We start from the raw sequence: 23,147 nt of genomic DNA, 5'->3' as shown, positions 1-23,147 counted from the left end.
AAAGAAAGAAAGAAAGAAAGAAAGAAAGAAAGAAAGAAAGAAAGAAAGAAAGAAAGAAAGAAAGAAAGAAAGAAAGAAAGGCTGGTTTATGATGTTAATGCTAGTTTGGTCAGCCAATATTGTATTTCCAGAAAAGTTAGTTGACCAAGGAACTCTAGTTAAGCTAGTTAAGAAGCCTGGTGGAGACACCAGCAAACTGGGATAAATTATGTACTCTTTGCAGGCACCTCATTTTCATCAGCCATCAGAAGATATTTACCCTCTTTGTTTCTGAAAAAAAAAAAAAAAAAAAATTTTACCCAAAGATTTCATTATTTGAGCTGTCTCTGTAGTCTAAGGTACTTACAGCTTGCGCTTGTCTTGCTGAGCGCAAACGCGTGACCCTCAGCTAAAATCCTCTCTGCTAACCACTGTACTCCTACAATAAACCCTTAGTGAAATCTCACATATAATGATTGCGCTGCCGCACTGACACTAAAAAAAAGGATAAAATCAGAAAGAAAACGGCAAAAAAGAGCATCAAAGTGCCTGGGTAAATGACACTCTTTCCTCTAAAACACTTGTTTTGCTCAGGCTATTTTCTCTCTCTGGCTCACTTGAACTCTCCCTCACTCAGACGGAAGGCTATTGATGGACTTTAGAAGAGGTATCATTTAGCAGGCAGGAATGCAACACCTCGTATCTGAGACTGATGCCACATTCCTCATTAAGGGTCTCAAACACATGTTAAAGCACACACACTTAAAAGAAATGCACATGCAGATGAATGTACATACAAAACGTTCTCAAGGCCTACTAACAAGCACAAAACAGTCTGTGCCACAGCTACATAGATAAATGAGCACATACACAAAGATGTGCTCTACAGTGGGCAGACCCGGGCAACGTTCCCAAATGCACCCTAACTGTGTGTGTGAATGGCAGCCATTTCAGAGCTGAGAGAGAGATAGAAGGGCAACACTTGAGGTTGAGAAAGGAGTCTTTGCGTGGTTTGTGTCTCAGAAAAAGCCTCACATTAGTTTTACGCCATTAACCTCCTGCAGAACACTCAATAGAGCATATCAAAGCCACACTACGCACACAAATGTGTGCTCAGAAAAGTCACAAACATGCAAATGCTGAAATATTTTAGGTTATTCTACTAATAAATTTTCTTTCCACAACTAAGGGCCAGATTTCCTAACAGCTTGCACCAGCATGAACTGTCTTTTGGCATTAAAAAAGTACTGTCAGGATTTACTAAAAACATGCAGTGAAAAATTAGTGCTGAAAAGGCATGGACATGGTTACTTTTGCGGATGACCTTATTACACAGGCATTTGTAGAAGTTTCCCTTTCAGTTTCCCCTGCAAGGTTATTTACTAAGGTTTGCACTAGTCAGTTTACCGGTATGTGTGCCAATATGTGCCCAAAAAAGCATGTCTAAAGGGGGTGTCATATCATGAATTCTGACTTATTTACACTGTTAAAGAGTTGGATTCTCATGCTAAACATGACCAAAGTTTCAAAACACGGGTTGGATTTCTCAGAGACTTTTTCAAGCACAGCCCTTTATTACATAATAAAAGGGCGAAATTCCTTGTACGGGCACTTCTTCCGGAAGAGCGCATTCACACATTAACCAGAGCAAGAGCAAGAGCACGCCCATCAACATGCTTCGTTCGGCTTTATCGAAGTCGTCGGCAGCCCTGCACAGGACTTGCTCAAGAAAGATTTGTTACTTCAATTTTAGACTATGAAATCAATGATGTCACCAAAGAAGTGTGTTTTTTTTTTTTATTTGTGCTCACACATTACATTGATGCACTCTCGATATTTGTCATTAAAATAACCATAGAAACCACTTTAAATTAACTATAAAATAAGGATAAAGTCGTGTCTGATAGTTGCAATCAATTTTTTATTGGTTAAAATAAATAGAGAATATCTCATGTTTTTCTGTGGCTGCTCGAGCCCTCAGGATCGGCGCTTATGGTTTTATAAACAAGGCCCAGTTCAATGCTGGATTTACAGATATATATATATATATATATATATATATTATATATATATATACATATATATATATATATACATATATATATATATATACATATATATATATATATACACATATATATATATATATACATATATATATATATACATATATATATATATATACATATATATATATATATATACATATATATATATATATACATATATATATATATATATATATATATATATATATATATATATATATATATATTATATATATATATATTTATATTATATTATATTATATTATATTATATTATATTATATTATATTATATTATATTATATTATATTATATTATATATATACACACACGCACACATATATACATACACACATTTTTTTCAAATGTATATGTGTTCTGTAACTGTAGATTCAATTAAATTCTGACTCCAGACATTTCTCAAAACAGGACCTCTCAAAATCATTTGTGTCATTTGTGGATAAAGCAGACATCATCTGAATAAATCCCATCAGTCTCGTCCGGTGACTTCAGCTCAGTCTCTGCATTTAGCAACCAAAGGCCCCTGGAAATGGGGCAAGCTGATGGTAGGAAATTCCTATCTGAGTCTGACTGAGATTACCAACACTGAGCTTTCAGACCTCCGCTCTATTCTGTGTACTAACGCCATTTAGAGTGTGGGTCAGGAAGAGAGAGAGAATGAACAAGAATAAAGAGACAAATCCCTGGCAGATAATGTCTCTTTCAAAACATTCTTTCTGATTTGAGTATTCCAGAGCTCACAGCTCACTCATGCATGGGGACGACCTGGATTTACTACACTAAATCACTGCATTCCTGCCTCTGTGCAAGCATGTGTGCGCAAGGTCATGTTCACATTAAGACTGCTGCATTGATTTTTTTCGACATCACAATGTATGGCACACTACCACAAAAAGTATGTGTCCCGTCCTTTAAGCATAAGGTGCTTCTGCACCACTAGTGGCACCAAAAGGAATTGCAAAAATATTGACTATTGAGAGCAGCAGGAATGAGTCCTAAAACCCAGAAATTAGAATTTTTAATTTCCGGTCCCATTGTCTCAAAGTCAATACGTTTTTTATTGGGTTTTTGTTAAATACCTGAATTACGGTCTTTGGTTAACACAAGCTTAAGGTATTTTTACATTTTTTTACAACATAAAATACATCAATAATAGGGATGCACTGAAATGAAAAGTCTGGGCCGAAAATTTAAATTCAGAATGCACTTGGCAGAAAACTGAAAATAAATAATAAATAAATCAATTAATTAATCAATTAATTGATTGATTAAAATAATCAATTAATCAAAATCATTTAATAATCAACACTCAATATAGCTAGTTAATTTTTTTAGGCAGTTTTTATATCAACTTTTATATCACCTTTTTAATAACAGAATTGTTTCTACTCCAGTTTGTTGGTAAAATACAAACATTTAAACGATAATAAACTGTAATAACTTGTTTTCATAACATATATATTCAAACATAGCCTACACATACATTAAATAATGAAGACATTATGTCATCTCCGCAGCACTTTAGTGTTCATGCAGTTAGTCCCACCCCAAACATGCCATTGGTTGATTCAGAAGTTAAAATGTTGGGTCAATCAGGTGCCAAAGTGGAAGTCAGCCTTTAAATGACTTACTTACAACAATCTCTGAATGTTAAATTGGAAAATGAGAAATTATTTTAGCATTTAGGTGGAAAAAAACTTATACTATTATACTAATATTATACAAAAAAATTATATTAATAGTATAAAAATAATAGTACTCATAATACTAATAATATTATTATATATACTAATAAAGCTTAAAGATTCTGTCACAGGTCAAGCGCATTTATGTACTTTCACTCGCTCAGCTGGGTTGAATATCAGGAAGATTTCTGGTGTGCGAAATCCGTAGGTTAGCAGTAAACAAGAGGGACAGGTGTGCCGGTTGATATGTTCGCAAGCCTGTAAAACCCTGCAACTTTATCCACAGGAATGAGTGAGAGGGAGGGGGAGTGATTTGTGTTTTTTCCCCTCTGCACCTCGCTTTGGTTTTGCATTCTTAATAACCCTTTGTGCCTCGTGCCAACTGTGGGAGCCTAAAAGGCAGGAAACGACAGGAAGTCGTTGGACATAGTATCCATTTCTTTTCAAGCTTCCCCTGCTTTGGGTTGAACCCTTTGAAAAGAGTGCATGGCATTGTTGTATAACAACCCACAATTTTTTTCTTTTCCTTTTCTTATTTTTTTCTCATCTAAAAAAATAGCAGGGCCTTACTGAAAGTTGATAGGAAGGTGGAAAGGAGGCAAGAGGAGAGAGGAGAGGAAAGCAGGTTGTGTGAATCATTGCAGCTATATCCTCCTTTCACTCCAATTAAACAAGCAGAGCAGAGCTCAAAGGCACAGAGGTGGCTCGTAGACTTCTAATTACCTGAGCTGATTTCTATCCCAGCAGCCAGTGCTCTTGATATTGTCAGTACAGTGAGCTTAAACTACTGTGGTAAGAGGACAAAGAGAGAACTAATGCAGATATCGTGAATTACACCAGAGATCTGATATTTCCAGAAGAGTGTGTGTGTGTGGTTTGTACACCAGAACACGAGCTGTCAGCATTGAGCATTATACTGAGCACAATTCTTTCTGCTTGTGCCTGCCAGCTAGAGAAATAATTCCAATTCTCACACTACCTACCTACAGACCCAAGGTCCAAAATTAACATGTGTAGTCTTATTTTAGTTTTTATTTATATACTATAATAGTAATATAGTAATACTGTTTTGAATTAGCTTTTATTTTTTATATTTTAATTTTAGTTTGTTTTGATTTTGTGCTTTTGTTATGTTTATTACCTTTTCTACATAGCTATATCATTTTAATTTTTATTTTAGTTTTATTAATTTTAGTACCTCGACTTATTTCAACTTATTTTAGTTGCCAAGGCAACATTTAAATATTTTAAAGTTAAGTTTTTCCATCCAATGTTTATATTTTATTTTGGTTTTATTTCAGTTACCAAAAATGCAAAAATAGGTTTTGGCAAATAAGTTACTGAGTAACTGACAATTAGTGTTTTTTTGTTGTTGTTGTTTGTTTATTTAAAGATTTATTTTTGGCATTTTTCATTAAGATACAACAGTATACAGACAGGAAGCAAAGTGGAATAAAGAGGGGGGGATGGGATGGGGAAAGGTCCACAAGTCAGGACTCGAACTCGGGTTGCCAGAAGTGCAACAGTACTATATGTCGCCATGCTGCCCACAAGGCTATCAGAGCTGAACTGACAATCAGTGTTAATCAACAAAATTACTGACAAAAATGTGTGTCATTTTTTCCACACAACAGCAAATGCGAGACAAAAATAAACAAGTTTTAACATACAGCTGACAAAAAAAAACAAAAAAAAACAGGAAAACATTGTTCACACATTGTCTATTAAAATGTGTTTGCGGACTGAAATAATATGCAATTTTAATCACAATGAAATGTAATGAATACATATGACAAGATGACAAACTGAATTTCATAAGACAAAGTTCCAAACCTTACTGTCATCTGTCATTGACAAGAATAAACAAGCCTCAAAATATTTATGTTCCACAGTATATAGAAAGTCATATAGGTTTAAAATGACATGAGTGAGTGAGGATGACAATTTTCTTTTCTGGGCAAACTATCCCTTTAAGCTGAAAATGCTTTTGACAAGAACATCATACTGATATTTGATCCTCCTCTCTCTCTACACATGCGCTTCCGCTCCCAGAAATGAGTAGTCACGTTCTCTTGTGTAAATACGGAGCCTTTCATAAAGCCTTTTCTTTTATCACATCGTTCGAAGTCCAACTCAGTGGGGTCCTTTCGAAAATCAGGCTGAAAGAAGCTTTCAGGCAGATAGGTTAATTTCTCTTCACCGACAGGTAGAGCACAGAAAGAATTTCTCTTACACATACACATATTGAGCAAAAAAGTGTAGCGCAGTCATTGAGAGAAAAAATCTCATGAGGGCAAAAGAAAAGATGGAGATGCTAGCGAACCGCCCACACACCTTACACGGAGCAAAGGCCACTAGGAAAGACCTTAAAGAAATAGAGAAAGTGAGAAAATGAAGGTGTGAAAGAATGAAGGGGCAAAGGGAGTGCGTAAGCTATTGCATGTGCACTTATGCAGGAACACGTGTGTACATACACATCATATTTATGCAAGATCACACCCACACACTCACTTTATCACTTTAACTGTCCTGTGAGGAAGGGATTGAGGTCAGTATGAGCAGGTTAACCAGACTCGGGTTCTTTTGCATGACCTGACTCAAAGACTGGAACAATCCGTTCACCTGCAGTGCATGTCATTATCCTTAGCTACACTCGCTGAACAAATCTGCGGCTGTGAATGAAGCTCTAGCACAAAACACAAATTCAACAGGGATCCATGTTTCTCTGCCAGCTATCTCCATGGAAAATTCTAGTGCTTTTTGTTGAGTGTGGCACAGGTGTCAGAGAAAATTACAGTCTTCAGATGTTATGAGCTGGAATTTTAAGTTGGCTGTATTTTGCATTTTCTTTATTGCCTGACTGTCTTTTACCTGAAGTACTTATTGTCTGATTTCAGAAAATATTTAATACATATTTAATATATCTCTCTCTATTTGTTTATATATCCATATTTATCCATCTACAAATAAAACAAATAAATAAGGAGATAAATAGAGATAAATAAAAAGAGATGTAATTAAATATAGATATTGCATTCATTTATTTACCCCTCTATCCATCTGGACAGATGGACGGGCGGATGGATGGATGGAATGTGCTCATATAGATGTGTGTTTTTGAATGAGTTGTTTTACTTCTTTATATAAATGGTCTTAATGGACTGTGTGGGAGCTTGTGTTGTGCACATTCGATTATGTCTACATAGTACAATAAACTCTTTTTCAAAAGATCAAGGAAAATCCTGTTTTCCATGACATGTTCTCTTCAATGAAACACAAAAGCAGTGCTAAGACCTGTTTGCTGTTGCCAAAAGGGGAAAAAACACTCTCATCCAAGCCCTTAGTTATATCGTCCAAGGTGCTTTTGTGACCATGCAGACAAATACAGCACAATATTGTAATGCCATAATACTGACAAGCCAAACACAGAGAAATGCAGGCAACTGGAGCAATCGTGATGTTGCTAAGCCCTTCTTATTTAACATTCAATACACATGCATTAAGTGTAAAAAACAAAAAAAACAAAACAAAAAAAAAAAAACTTAATGATAAGAGTTAAGAATGTTTTTTTTGTTTTTTTTTTTCTGCCAACTGGCTCCTTTCAACTTAATTAAGACTGTGTACCATTGTGATTTGTACAGAGGCTCCACAGATTTGAACTAAACAAGACTAAGCAGAAAGAGAGTGTGAGAGAGAAATCGACTGAGGAAACCTGCACCTGTCCTTCTTCAGGTCAAGTCATATATTCAAAAAAAAAGTTTGCCATGACCGAAGAGGAAAGCAATATCTTTTATCTCATTAAATTTCAACATTAAAGGGTATTTTTCTGTTTGATAGCACTTGTCAATGCATTGAATCAATGCCATTGGTCTCTATATGAAGCATCACCTTCAGCTTTACCCCAGTGGCACACTGCTGGTGGGGTTGAGCCTTGTAAAGTGGTAATCAAACTTACAACCTTGTTTAATTCATAAATGAATCAGCATTTTTGAATGTATTAGTTGAATTAACAGTGTAATGACAGTACAGTTGCCAGGTTTGAGTAACAAAACCAGCCCAATTGCTATTCAAAACCTGCCCGATCACAGCCAAAACTAAGTTGATCGCTGGTAATTCCCTGGTAAAAATCTCGTTCTGGTGGGGGGTTTCCCCATAAAATTCTCATTCCCTTGGGTAAAAATCGAGTTGGGGGGTAGCTTCAACCCGCGCCAACAATGTAAAAGTAGCCCAATTCCACAGGAAAACCCCAAAATTGGCAACATTGAAATACTTAAAGTCCCTTGCCCTAATAATGGTGAAATAATGTAACCTGCACTGACTGACAAGCCTGTCTAGAACGCGCAGAGATGAGCAGTGCTGATAATGGTGAAATATCAGTCTTAGAAAGCCTCTCATCCAGTCAGATTCGAGGATCGGAACTAACTAGTATACAAATAACAATAGCCCAACCATATTGTCAGTTTTATGTTCTGTTATGAGGGCCCTTATTTTGACATTCTGTTTCCTTAATTCCTGTTTCCCTGCTCTGTTTATTTTCAGTTTCATTGTTTACTGATTATCTTCGTTTGTTTCTATAGCTATGTAATAGTTTCACGTGTCTAGTTTACTTTCCATTCTTCTACCCCTGTTCATTTAACCCTGTGTTTCAGTTGTTCTTGGTCACTTCTCATTTATGCATTGTGTGATTTTCATTATTCTCCTGCGTGTTCAGAGTATTTGGATTATTAATAAAGTTTTGTTTTTAAATCTCCATCTTCATGCCTGTTGGCCACTTCAACATGTAAGCCTATTTACATAGCAAAAAAATGAGGGGGAAAAAAATGGCGATATCACATATTATGCGATATTGAGCCACTCAAAATCACAGCAAGGGAAATTACTTCACCACGACAGCCCTAGCTAAGAAATAAACAATCAAACAGGCTGCAGATGTGTTCTTCACCAATCTACCAGCAAACCAAAAAACAAGTTTATTCTGTTTCTTCCCACAGGTCCTATTTTTTGCAGGGCAGCTTTGTAGACACGCCAGCGCAGGGCTCTGCTGTTTCTGAGCATGTAATTACTGAGGTTTGGCCTGCTGTATATTTAACTGTTTTATCGTCAAGCATAACATTTTGTGCAAAAAAAAGAAAAAAAAAAGAAAAAGAAAAAAATAAATACTAATAACAGAGGTTAACAGTGATAACAATTAAATGCCATATTCAACAGAGCATTCATTGAAACCTTGTTCAAATATAAACAATGCAGGTAGCTATGGTGTTATTGCAAACTGTGATAAGGGTTACGAGTTAATTGCTTGATTACTATGAGCCATATCGCATGAAGCGCTTTTAAGTCTTAAAAGGAAGTTATGAATTGTTGAAATGACTAACAACATTGTAGACAATGATACTGTCTGCACACTCTTTCTTTCTCACACAAGTACACACAAAATGGCTTCTGGTACTCGTGTATGAAGATTTAGTGTGGTTATCTTACTGGAGGACTGCTCCTCAGCGATGAAAGTTTAAGAGGTTTTGATATGCTGGAACAGACCTAGCTTGTCTGCTGCCTTACCTGGGAAAAAAAAGGGGCTGTCACACTTTTCTTTCCATTGACTTCCATACAAATGCAGGAAATCGGAAACACAAGCTCATGCAAAGTTCTACATTCCAAAGTTCAAGTTTGGTGAACTCTGACCAGTGATTTACGTCATGTGAAGAAGTGTGACCAATAGAACATTGAAACCTCACAGTGTGACCTCTTGACTTAGGGCTGGGCAACTCTGGCCCTCAAGATTCATTTTCCTGCAGAGTTAGCTTTCTAGTAATCCTGAAGACCTTGGTTAGCTAGGAGTTCCCTATCCCTGTCTTAGCTGAATTAAAAGAACACAAACTTTAATGCTGCAGGTTTGCAGCGTTACATGAAAGTGCAGTAGATTCTATATTTTTAGATTTTGTATTTATTATTTTGTTACATATCTTGTCCATTGTACTGTGGCTGCCACTTAGAGTTTCCTTTCTTATCTTTTTTTTTGCAGAACTCACTGAAATCTGACCAAAATCTTTCATTTATTTGAGGTAGAGACTGAATTTTTTCATTTATTTTTAAAAGGTAGTGACTGAAACCTTTCATTTTTATTGTAAGGAGTAAGGAGGTAGTGAAAATGTTTTTTTTTTTTGTTTGTTTGTTTTTTTGTTAGTTTTATTCATTCTGTGTTAGTAAGTGGAATCTTTCATTTGCCCTCTTAAACAGTAATGCAAGTCATCATGATTAAATGGATTATACTCCTGGATATTGTGAAATGCTTATTAAGGCAGGGAGAGCTTTATCTTGTTCATTCATCATTCATGATAAAGTAAATCTGGGCTAAAGGAAATTCAAGCAAACAAACAAATCAGTGGATTTTAGTATTATTTATATACTATTCATTTTAATTTAACTTAGTAATTTTATGTGCTTTTGTCATTTTTATTAGTTTTTTTTTTTTTTTAAATACTCCTATTTACCTTTAATTGATTTTTATTTCAATTTTAGTCATTTTTAGTACTTATTTCAATTAGTTGCCAAGACAAAATTTGTAATTTTCATTGATATTTTTAATCTATTATTTACACATTTTATATCAGCTTTATTACAATTAATGAAAACAATGTTTAATAGTTTTAGTTAAGGTGAATTTAAGGTTTTTCATTGACAGAAAATAACTTTCCTTTTCATTTTATATACATTTATTTTTTTTTAGGTCTGTATCAGTTTCTCCAGATTATTTATTTCTATATATATTTATTTTTTTCTCCATTGAACTTTATTCATTTGCCGATATTTACATACTGTGCAGCTGTATGTTATCTAGGAAGAGACAAACCCATCCCTGATTACTCCCAGTTATGTTATATTATGTCTGAGTCTGTAAGTGTTTGGGTGGGTGAGAATCCTGTGCTTTTGACAAACTATGTACCGTCTACATTACATACTGATATGGTTGTATGAGATCAGTTATGCTTTGCAGAGCCCTTCCTCTACTAATCTGATATGCACTTGCAAGAAGACCAAATATTTCAGGAACTTCTCTGAACCATCTTTGTGGATGACTATGAATGAAGGACTTCAGAACATGAAACTAAAAGTGTTGCAAAAAGACGTTTCCTAAATAGAAGTCTTATCCGTTTTTCATTGTAACACACACAAACATGCACTTTAATAATCCACACATCCGCCGCTCCTGGAATGGTTAATATTCGACTAAAAAAGTCAGACTGCCTCTCTTTTTTCCTCCCTTCCCTTTCTTTCTTTCTTTCCCTGGAGCAAATCCAAGTGTGGAACAGTTACTGAGAGAACACAGTCTGCTGGAGGACAAACCCTTATTTGGTCTGAAAACTCATTGGCCAATGCAAGCAAAAATAACCTTCACATTTGTGTATGTAACTGCATGGGGAAAAAAGACCACACAAGTCAGTAAAACACTGTGAGACAGGGTGGCCACCAACTTTCACAGACTGGCCAAAACCTTCAACTCAAATAAAAGCTCAGGGCCAGCTTCTCAGACTGATTGCTTTCAGGTTCACAAATTCGATCAATGCTTCAATGGGCTTTTTCATTGCACATACTCACTTCATCCACCTAAAGCTTGTGGATTTCAGAGAACCATACCCATAGGAAAGAAAATTCACAAAATAAAGAGATCTCGTTAGTTGTTCCTCATGAATGGGAATGAATGTAGAGCAAATGGAGACTTTTGCCTAAGTTCACATAAGATGTTTCCTAAGAAAAAGACCCTAGTAATATCACACACAGAAGTTTCAGAAAAGATCTTAAAAAAAAAAAGTCTCAAACTTTGCTCTGAAAATTTTTCATGAAATTCTTCATTTATAGCTCAATACTCTTACTGTACACTACAGCACTGTATTCAACATTGATAATAAGAATGTTTCTTAAGCACCAAATCAGCATTTTAAAATGATTTATGAAAACTTATTTCAAAAAAATTAAACATATATTACCGCCCCTGAACGATTGAAAGATAGTGTACATCAATGGTTGGCTCATTGTTTTCCCTTCTCCTAAAAATTGATGGAGCAATAGGAATGTAGCCACTAGCTATCACAGTATTTCTCAGTTAAGCTTTACAAGTTATTTGTTCTTAGCACTAAAACAAGTTCAGACAACAATGGCGAAGATATTGCAGGCGGTAGGTAATCTGACCTAACATGTTTCTGAAACGTCCTGAACTTCAAGTGTGAATCATTTCAAGGTTTCGTACATCTGCCGGCCTTTGAGTTTGCTGCTTGCACCTTTTTACACCCCTTCTCCTTGGTATGTATGCCAGCAAAATCATGTTCTACTCTACCGGGGAGAAGAGGATGAGGGAGGGAAACCATAGCTGTATAAAATATTCAGTGTGGGTCCATTTAGTAAACCCCACAGTGATCCATGAAGAGAGTGAGAAAGAGAAGAGGGCGACAGTGGGAGCGAGAGACAGGGTGAGAAAACAAGAACACGCAGTAGATCTGAGAGCAGGCGAGTGTGCCTTCGTATGCTTATTCACTGAGCCTTATGCTTCAGTAGATTTATATAAAAAAAACAGGTCTGGGACTAATGGCACTCAAAGAATCTCAGAAAACCGTTAGGACGCAGCTAACCGCTCTCTTCCTGTCTGTTTGTATGTGTCCTGTAGATGAATGTCTACTCTGATGGACTACTCTAATTTTCACTGTATTGGTGTAGCATTAAAACGAACAAAATCCACTCTGCAAACCATGCTTGACTGGGAAATGAATCACTAAGTTGAGAGTGAGATGAACAAATAATTAACAGAATTGCTGTTTGTTACAAAAAGCTTGAGCTCAATAAAATTTTAAAAATGTTTTTGAAGTATTTTATGCTCACCAAGGTAATATTTGATAAAATTAATATTGTGAATTATTTTCACAATTTTAAATATATTTAAATATATATTTAAATATAGTTACATATTTTAAAATGTAATGCACTCCTGCGAAAACAAAGCTGAATTTTCAGCAGTCATTACTCCAGTCTTTGTGTCACATGACCCTTCAGAAATTATTCTAATATGTTGATTTGGTTCTCAAGTAACAATTATTAGTAATTATTATCAGTGCTGCTAATGCATTTTTTTTCCAGGATTCTTTGAATTGAAAGTTTGAAGGAACAGCATTTAATTTAAATAACATTTTTGTAAGAACTACAGTCAAACCAAAATTTATTCAGACACCTTGAACATTTCATTCATTAATACAGTTTATTCACTATAGTTAAAAAAAAAGGTAATAAAATAAGACAAGATCTCAGTTAAACTGTGTCAGAAAAAAATAATCTTAATTATGTCAGATAACACTTAAGCAAAACATGGTCAGGTCAAAGTGTCTGAATATTTTTTGGTTCCAAATTTATCAATTTTACTGGTAGTCCACTGTATGAAGACTTTTGGGTATAATATGTCACAGTTTACTCTTTTTGCTATCCTCACTTACATAAATGAACTACAGTGTCCTGCATGTCAAAATTGTCTGAATAATTTTCGGCTTGACTGTAAATTTTTAACTGTGACCTTTGATCATGTGTGCTTTCAGAATAAAAGTAATTATTTCTTAAATAAATAAATAAAAATCTTACTGACCCCAAACAAACGTGCATGGTTTCCTTTTAGCATCATGACACAAAAATTCTATACTAAAGCCTGTTTACTCTGGTGCAATTCAATTGTGTGTGCTATATAAACAAAAACAAAAAAAAAAAAAAATGCTTTTCTTCTCACTGTGTCTTATCCTGAAATGTCAGCACACGTTATTCTTTAAAGCAAAATTAAAGCAAAATGTACCCCGAGATATTATTTGAATGGTGGACCAATAAGGGTGCAGAGTCATTTATAGGTAAATCTGCCTTATGTCTAATCTAAACCCGCTTTTGAAATATTCAATTACTTCAAACATCTTGAAGTCTATTTCTGTCAACCTCAGCACCATCTTCAAACTGACTGCTAGAAGGACTGTAAGATAAAAAACAAAGCTCTTTGATACACTCACCAGTCTTAGGGTTGATGATGAAGAAACCCTGGGGGTTCCCGCTAGTGATCTTATAGGACAGTTTTTCACTGGACTTCGTGTCCGGGTCAAACGCCTCGATCTGGATGATTGAGACATCTTTGGGTGAGTTCTCCATGACGGATGGATAATAGACAGGTTCGGAGGTCTGTGGGGCATTATCGTTGACATCCTGAACCTCGATGTAGACCTCCACGAAGGAAGACAGCGGGACCACACCACGGTCAGTGGCGTACACCGTCAGCCAGTAGTGAGGTACGGTCTCATGGTCCAGCAGTTCTTGTGTCCGGATTACGCCTGAGAAGAACATGAAGAAATCTTAGTGTTGTCTCCATAAGACAAATAGCATTTTTTTAACAAAACAGGCATTTTTTAACTTTGAAGTTATACCTATCAGCATGTATGCTATGAAGGACTAGGAACGACATTTAAAAATAAAATGAAGAAACTAATTATGTATTGATCAAAATAAAAAAATAGAATAAAGTAGACAATGCTTTTAAAAGTTAATGTTTAACATTTTAAATAAAACAAATCTAAATTAATTTTTTGTGTCAATTAGAAAGCTGATTATTTTGTTACACTAACTACGCTTTTAAACATGAATTAACTAAACAGTTTGAAATATGCCACAAAACTGATTAATTCATGTACACTTTTTTTTTTAAATAATAGCACTCCTAGTCCTCCATAGGATGCACATCACACAAACTTTTCCAGGTACCGAAGCTAATGTAGAAACACATTGATCACAAGAATATTTGTCACCCATCATTCATTTATTCAGCAACAGGTACTAAGATAAAGTGATATCTGGCTGACATCATCACAAATGAATATAAATCACTTTTCCCATATTGTGTTTCTTTCTCTAACTTTAAAACCTAAAGTAGACCTTTAAATAGCATTTTGACTTTTCACAGCCACAATATCCTTTACCCATAATGCTTTGCCTATGATAATGGTAGCCTTAGAAGCAGATAAGTGGTTCTGATAGGTTTAAGTGGGAACCTAATACCTCCTATAGATCGTCTTATGGACCTCTAAGTGTACAATGCCTTTATTGAACTTGCTTGCTTAGAGCCAGAGTCACCTGTTCGGCTCTCTACCTTGCAATCTCAAAACATTAGAGCCGTTTCACATGTGCCGCATTGCACTCAGCTGTGTCAACAGTCTGCCTATTCACTGCCATAAAGGAATGAGAAGGGGGAGGAAGAGGAGGTGGGGGCCATCAGAGAGCAAACAGCAGGTCTGCATACAAAGAGCAGTCGAATCCTTCACATATGATGGCGAAAGAGTGAGAAAGTAAAAAGAACACTTGGATTGTGATCTCTACATTTTTTCCAGTCCAGGCACACTAGTGTAAAAAGGTGTGGCATAATTTATGTTGCAGAATGACTGTTTTATTGTATCTTACTGTATATGACTTATATTTTATTGTATCATACAGAATTAATCATAAGCTTGTTTAAGGGCAATAAAGATGTGGCTTGCCTGAAAAGACCTGTAATGTTATCAGTAGCTGAGTGATCTCATCGTAACTCAGGGCAGGCAGGTGGGGTGTGTGTGAATGAAAAAGAGTTAGATAGACACTCCCTGGCCAAAGTTTACCGCTGCCAGAACAGGAAGGTTCCTGTTGCTGAAAACTCGATCCGTTTAAACTTGAGCCCATGAACTTAAGATTTCTTAACCAACTAAGTAGAATCTTTAAGATCCGGTGTTGTTAATGTTGCAAACATTTTAAGAATACAATCTAATTCACTAACTCTCAAACTTTATTTAAGCCAGCTCAGCAATTTTTTCTTTAGTTACAAAGTACAATTATATCGCACAAGGACATACGGAACATGGATTCGACAACGTTATCCTATTTGTTCCAGAGTTGTTTTGCACAGTGCATTGCGCCAGTTCTGGTTCTTTGTCTTCTTAACTTGCTCTGCTGGGCTTTAGCAAACTCAGAGGACTAGATGGAGCCTCTAGGGGGATAAGTGAGAAAGAATAGACTTACTGCTTATAAAACAGACAAGGAAAAACTGCTGCTTTTCGCAGTTCAGGCTGTTTTATTTGACCTTCTTGGCCTTATTTTTCATTCATCATTGATCTGTAACACCTGGCGTTATGAATATCTTAAGGCTCTAATATATAGGAGAGGGGAGAGAAAGGAAGCGGATAGCTCACTTCATCTTGCCCATGGCTATCGGTGTAGAGTGGCCCATAGATCAGTACTGTAAAAACTCTGCAGAGTTAATTCTTAAAGAAGGAACATGCATAAGAAATGAGGCAAAATAAACACTACAGTTCAAAGTTTTGGGGCAGTAAGTTTTTTTTTTCTAAGAAATTAATACTTTTATTCAGCAAGGACAAATTAAATTGATCAAAAGTGACAGTAAAGACATTTATATTGTTACAAATAATGTTTCAATAAATGCTGTTTTTGAACTTTCAATTCAGAATTCAGAAAAAGCATTATTATATTAACTGATAATAAGAAATGTTTACTGAGCACAAAATCAGCATATTAGAAAGATTTCTGAAGGATCATGTGACACTAAAGATGGTAGTAAATTCAGTTTTGCCAGCACAGGAATTAATTGTATTTTAAAATATAAAATTACTGTCTTTTTATTGCATTTTTGATCAAATAAATGCAATCTTCATTAGCATAAGAGACTTCATTCCAAAAAAAAAAATAAACTCAGATTTTTGAACAGTAGTGTATGTGGTTACTAACATGTTCTGGTTTGTTTAACTAGCTAAAATAATCTTTAAAAAATGTTTCATGTTTATGGTCACTTAGAAAGTTAATAGCATAGTCAAAAAAGCCACATGATGAGGCAGCGTTCATGTCGTAGCACAAATAATGTTGGATGAGTTACATAATTTTAATTCTTAGGGCAGGGATTTGTTCAAATCCCTAACCACAAGTACGAGCCATAGTAATTGCGTTTCTTGCCTTGGCAACCTAATGAATCATCTTTAACTGTAAGGTTGTTAAACTGAACTTTGCAAAGGATTCGTTTAGCACTCAAGATTAACTCACGTGTAGAGGTTTAAGTGTACTGGACTGAGGGTGAGTGGAGAAATTGTTTGTGCAAGACTTTGAATGCAAGACATTTATAAAAAAACAATTTTATTTGTAGATGGTTGGCTAAGAAGGAAGAGTGGCAAAGACAAATGAGTGTGTGTAAGTGGCTAGCAGGGTATGAGAACATGTCAAATAGAGTCAGAGGAGCTGAACGATAGATGTGGACGAGAAAGAGGTGGTAGGAGAAGAGAGAAAGTGTAAGACAGAAAATGAGCTTTGTCTCTGCCAAACGACTGCTCATGCTTGAGTGCTCATTTGGATGACCAGGGGATACACACAAAAGAAAGCTGCTCCTTCAAGCTCAAAAGGCCGCTGCTTAAAAAGCAGTCACTAGGATGATGACTTCACCAAGCACATTCCCACTAAACCTGTATACTTTTGTAATTTCTGAGACTTATTTAGAGAGGCAACTAAGTTTGCAAGCCAGATTCGAATTCACACCACCCACATGAGCGCCATGCTCGACATTTCCAACAGATCCAATTTAATGCTCAGGGCTTTTAGACTTGGTTCATAACATGTCCAATGCCAAGGGTTGCGTATCCATTTTAGAACTGGTTCCAAATTTCCAGGAACCAGGGATTTGATAAGACACATGCATTTCGATTCCATTTAACAATCACATTTTAATGCGATTTTAACCATTCAAGCAAAAGCAGAAGCAAAAGAGAACACAATTCAGCAGTAGAACACGGTTTTCGGCACTGCGTACAGATCTAAAGCATGCATAGAAAGCGTCCTCTCATCTAGTGCGCAAATACTGAATACTTTTGCATCTTATTGTGCTTGAACGGACACATATACACAAAATTATGTCAAGATATCCTCGTAAACACCGTCGGTTTTGCATGTGTACCAGTATATATTGGATCTGTGAATTCAGTTTTAAGTGACAGCAGCCTAATAAAACGGCTGCAGTCTGTCATTAATGTTAAACAAAAAACAAAAGAAAATGAAGATTCATCTATATTTTATTAATATAAAGAAAACTATGAAGTGTTAGGCCCATTTTACATTTGATTACATTTGATTTCAATTTCTGTACATGAACTTTGTTCAGTTGTAGGCTTATTTATTTGTGCTTATTTTATTACTGATTGTTTACTTGTCTTTAATAATATTTGAAATTTATATTAGGCTAGTTGTTTTTGCTGTGTTATTTTTGTTAAAAACACTAGGCACAAGCTCTTTAAGGCTGCTGACTTTTGTTCATGCAAAAAGACATAATAAATATGCTTGATATCGAAATGTTTGGATATTTTTCCTTATTGGAATTGAAACAATAAGCATTGGAATAGTGATTGGAACTGCTAAAATTCAAACAATACCCAACCCTACCATTGCCACTAAATGATGAACAAAGTTGACGCACAAATATTTTTTGCACACAAAATTCAACTTGATTCTGGTACCTATATATACTATATACAAATAATGAAACTTTGTCTGAATAGGCTTTAAATCCAACAGCATGGATTTACCAGGTGAACTGCCCACAATCAATTGTCTTCTAGAAACGGTGGATCAGGACCAAATTGACATGCAAGAACATTTACCTAACAATAAACAGGATTCCGATTCATAAACACAAGCCCTTTACAATACTAACTAACCCTGACTGAGAAGAAGCTATTGTTATAAAAAAAAAAGGCTTCAGGCACTTCTCAGTGTTAAAGCTCAAGCTTAATTAATGGTATAATCCTTAGCACATGAGAGCAACAAGAAGATTTCCAACAGAGTCTGTACCATCTGTAATTGTAATGATTCACTTAACAACTGCATTAAAGTTGTTTCATAGGTATTCTGCCACACCTTTGAACCAACTGTGGTTGAGGAAGTTGTGAAACCTGCCCTTAAGCCATGGAATATGATGACAGAAATAAAGCAGGTCTTTCTTTCTGGCTGCTTTGTCTGTTCATTTCTTCACCCTGAAGCGAGGCATTTCACAGCTACCTGAGTGCCTCAATGAACAATGAGAACCGCCTGCACTGACTCAACATGGCTGACCTTGCACGTAGGTGTGTGTGCATATTTGTGTGTACAAAGGGAGACAGAAAGGAAGCAAATTTCATTCTCAGACTGGGTCGACATCCCCAGTGACTGATTAGATCATAAGACGGCCATGACAACACATTCTCCACACTGAGTTAACAAACACAGAGAGTTTCTGATCCTGACTTGACATGTTAAAGTTCGGTCCTGGTTTAGAGTATCAAGGGCCATAATGATGGGAATGTTAAGTGGATTGGGGAATAACACAGCCTCCAAGCTCCCTTCCCTTTTTTTAATGTTTCTCAATTTTCCCAAAATGTGGGTCAGAGAGAAGGTTTTGTCCGAGGTAGTATGAGTTCTCCAGAATGCTGTGCTGGTGGCCATATGACCGAATCCAGCTTGGGTCAATTCCAGAACTCCGGTCAATTCTCTTCTCCCTATCATCTCCCATCTGTCACTTGAAATCATAACATATGAACATCCATCATAAAAAAATATGAATTCATATTAATTATTTGTATTATTCACTGTCCCACCTTTGAATGCAATTAAAAGCAATACCGTTCAAAAGTTGGAGGTCTATAAAATTTTAAATGCTCCTAAGATTTTAGGAGCTTATGCTCAACAAAGCTGCATTTTTTTGAAAAAATAAAAAAAATAAAAAATACAGTAAAGGCAGTAATATTGTGAATATTATTAAAATTTAAAATAACTTTGCTATTTTTATTCATTATAAAATGTGATATGTGTGCATCTACTGCTGGAGGACAAACTAAACTAGAGATAATGTGAAAAGTGTGTTTTGAGAGTTAACTTTCTAAAAGTCTACAGGGCTATAAGTGCCCATGATAGCTGACGAAACAGTCCTATGCATCAACAAAACCCCTCTTTTCTTAGTTATACACATGGCACATCTTCAGTTTGAGAAATTGCAAATTGCATGCATACGAAGAGCTGGCAATTGCACTAAATTAGAAAGCCAGAAAAGATTACCAAGGTTGTCAAATAGAGGATTATGATATGTTAAACCCTGTTTATTCCTAGTGCTCATTTTCAAAAAGAGACAAGCTGCCTTCAAAAAAATGTCAATATCATCGTTTTTTTGAGGATGCGTAACAAGCCACAAGACATCATCTTCTGTAAGCACACTTGACGTTTGCAGAACTGCTGCGAATATCATCAAAGTGAAGCCTGACTAACTCTGAGCAATTCTCTGACCTTCAGAGAGTGACTCTAAAAGGCTTTCACATATGTAGTGGAGGTGGTGGAAGAAGAGGGATAAGTAAGGGCAGCTTAGGAAGTGTATTCCCCTGGTCTGCACTTTAAAAAGCCGTCCGTTTCTCTTTGAACTGGCTTGGTTAATTCTGTTTGCCGGGCTCCTGCATTCCTCAACCTTCTTAGGCCTCCTGCTCACATGCTTACATAAACTTTCTCAGCGATTTTTCTCTCCACCACCCATTTCACTCGTTTTCTTTCCCGAGACTCCAGAGAAATAGTTGAGATTCCAGTGTCAGAACCTAGAGTATTATAAGGGAACCCTCCGCTAAGCTCCCATCACCACCCCCCTTTCTCAACTTTAATCATATCATGCTCTCGATTCCCAGAATTTTTTTTTTTTTTTTTTTTTTTTTCAGGGGCTTTAAAAGGGCTCTACCCCACTTCATTTTAGGGGTGCAAGTGCAGCCAAGCCTTGAGGCATACTTGTACTACGAATTAACTTAAATATTTCTTCATAAAAACCATGAATATTACCATGACTCAACAGCATGTTTCTTTTTGTTTGCCTGATTAGGCCACTATTTTAGATTTCTGCTTGTCCTGCCAACATTTTCACAGACCTTAGCACAAAAATTATAAAGTCACCTACATCTTGGATGCCCTGGGGGTAAAAATTATATATATATATATATATATATATATATATATATATATATATATATATATATATATATATATATATATATATATATATATATATATATATATATATATATGAAGACTTCCGAAGCAAAAGCCTTTAAATGCCATCTGAAATTTTCTTATAAAATGAGCATTTTTATCAAGCTTGTATGTTTATGTTCAGTTATTTCACTTTAATGGCAATGATAGGGACATTGTGGAAATGTAGTAATAGCTGTCCTGACAACATTTCACTGGAGACACACAAAAAAATTATAATACATTTGTAATTTTCTAATATTTAAACTTATTTTTATATTTATTCTTAAATGTATACATTTATAACAATAATAAAATCCTTTTTTTAAATAATCAAATACACTTTTTTTTTTTTTACGTAGCTGATTTTAGTTGACAAATTCGTAACCAAATATCAAATAAAACCAAATAGTTAAGTTTATAAGGCATTAAAATACATTTAGGGCAGTCTTAATGTTGAGCTCTAAATATGTGACCCGTCACGGAAACCAGGGACACAAGTCGGCAGCACAACTCTCGAGCAAAATGAGAAAGCATTTTTTTTCAAAAATGGTGATTTTCGTTTTTTTGCAGAATCTGTTAGTTGAGATCATGAAGAAGCCTTTCCGTGTTTGAGATAGCAGTATTGGTATATTTAAAAGCGTACTTTTTGAGGTTGAAATTGGCTTGTTTTTCAGAGATTCTAGCACGCAGTAGGGGCGTGTCATGTCTGTGTGTATTTCCATACTGGGAAGCGTGGCTACTTATGCAGCGCTCTGGCCGGTTCTAGCTGATATCAAAATTCAATGAAGAACCGTGGCCGTTACACCGAAAATGTTTTGAAGTACTTCTTCGACAAGCCGGATGCTTATGAACAAGCGCTCACTGATTCTGAAGACAATCTGAGCAACGATGAAAGCGGCATAATGAGACATTACCTCTCTGGAGTCGGGTAACGCGCCGGCGCATTTTGCAGGATTTTTTCACATTGCAGCAAAACAGACTTAAAATACTCCGTCATTTTTTGTCATGGAGACATAAGTAATATATCAATTGAAACTATAGAATGTCTTCTTTTATTTGTGTACACTCAGAGTAAAAACAAAATGTTGTGCTTTTTGAAAAATAAAGAAAACTAACATGATGCGTGATCTTTCATCTCCCTCTGAACGAAGTCCAATCTGATAGTTCTCAGAAAATGAACTGTAACTTAGTGAATACTAATCATAAAAAAATTATACTTATGTCTGAAAAAACGTTGAAATGTCAAGCTTTAAAACGTGTAAGTCAAATCGAAAAACAAACATTCTGTGTTTATGTAATCTGTATGAAAAGAGAGCCATGTCAGAAGTCTGTGATTCAGCTCATTATCCGCTAATGCGGCAACGCCCACGGAGGGAGCGCTATTCAGACACAAATTCAGTCAATGTGTCACAATGCAGAAAGGACCCAGAAGCGAATGCTGGTTCTTGTAATTTATTAAACAGTCAGTAAAAGGACAAAATAGGCTGTCTGCCGGTCACCGGCCGTGCAAGGCGGACGCAGATCAGGAGAAGGAGAACTCAAAGGAACCAGAGATCAAACAGGCGGAATGCCTGGTACAGGAAGCCTGCAGACAGAGGGTGCCCGCTGGAAACGCCGATCACACAGTCCACTTGGCAGTCACGGCAGTACAGGAGCGCAGACTTGAAGGCAGAAACAAACAGGGTGAAATCCTCGTTCGCCACGCACACACTGTGATACAGGACTAGATGAGCACACAACGACAAGGCGTAAACTGCAGACATGAGTGAACAAACAATAACCCGACAAAGACGAGAGAAGGGCATGAGAATTAAATAGCAAGGTAATCAGGGCAAAGGAGGAACAGGTGAGAGACTGTGCAGAGCGCAACCGCTGATTAAGATAGCGAACAGCTGAGGGAGAGTGAAAGCAATTAGAAGAGAAAGGCAAAAAAGGAATCAAACCAAACTCCTGACAGTACCCCCTCCCTGACGGGCGCCCCCTGGCGCCCGAGGAGACTGACGGGAGCGGAGGAAGTCCTCGATGAGCGAGCGGTCCAGCACATCCCCTTCCCGGTACCCAGCTTCTCTCCCCTCCGGACCGTATCCCTCCCAATCGACAAGGTACTGATGGCCCCCGACCCCGGGGTCGGACGTCAAGCAGCCTCTTAACCCTAAAGACGGGGGAGTTAGCGAGAACAGCAGGGGGGGAGAGGGGGAGAACGAGAGCGAACCGCAGGCTTAATGCATGAGACATGGAAAACGGGGTGGACGCGCTTAAGGGAATGGGGCAACCTGAGCCGTACAACCACTGGACTGATAACTTTAGTGACGGCATAGGGACCAATGAAACGGGGAGCCAATTTCCGAGCGGGCG

The 23,147-nt window shown here is 36.4% G+C and overlaps 1 protein-coding gene across 4 annotated transcripts in view; it reads right to left on the bottom strand.

Moving 5' to 3' along the window:
- Nucleotides 1–23,147, bottom strand: part of fat1a (FAT atypical cadherin 1a) — a 98,113-nt gene that overhangs the window by 52,763 nt on the left and 22,203 nt on the right. For all 4 annotated transcript variants that reach the window (XR_010896812.1, XM_067405188.1, XM_067405189.1 and 1 more), the window contains exon 3: nt 13,757–14,071. Coding sequence is in view for 3 of the 4 variants with exons in the window: in XM_067405188.1 (XP_067261289.1) it covers nt 13,757–14,071 (315 nt within the window). In the remaining variant the exon portion in view is untranslated. The remainder of the gene's footprint in view (nt 1–13,756; nt 14,072–23,147) is intronic.

The sequence above is a fragment of the Chanodichthys erythropterus genome, chromosome 12, assembly GCF_024489055.1.
Source record: "Chanodichthys erythropterus isolate Z2021 chromosome 12, ASM2448905v1, whole genome shotgun sequence".
NCBI lineage: Eukaryota > Metazoa > Chordata > Actinopteri > Cypriniformes > Xenocyprididae > Chanodichthys > Chanodichthys erythropterus.
Note: the sequence above shows the minus strand (reverse complement) of the source record. Positions and strands in the feature narration are given on the sequence as shown.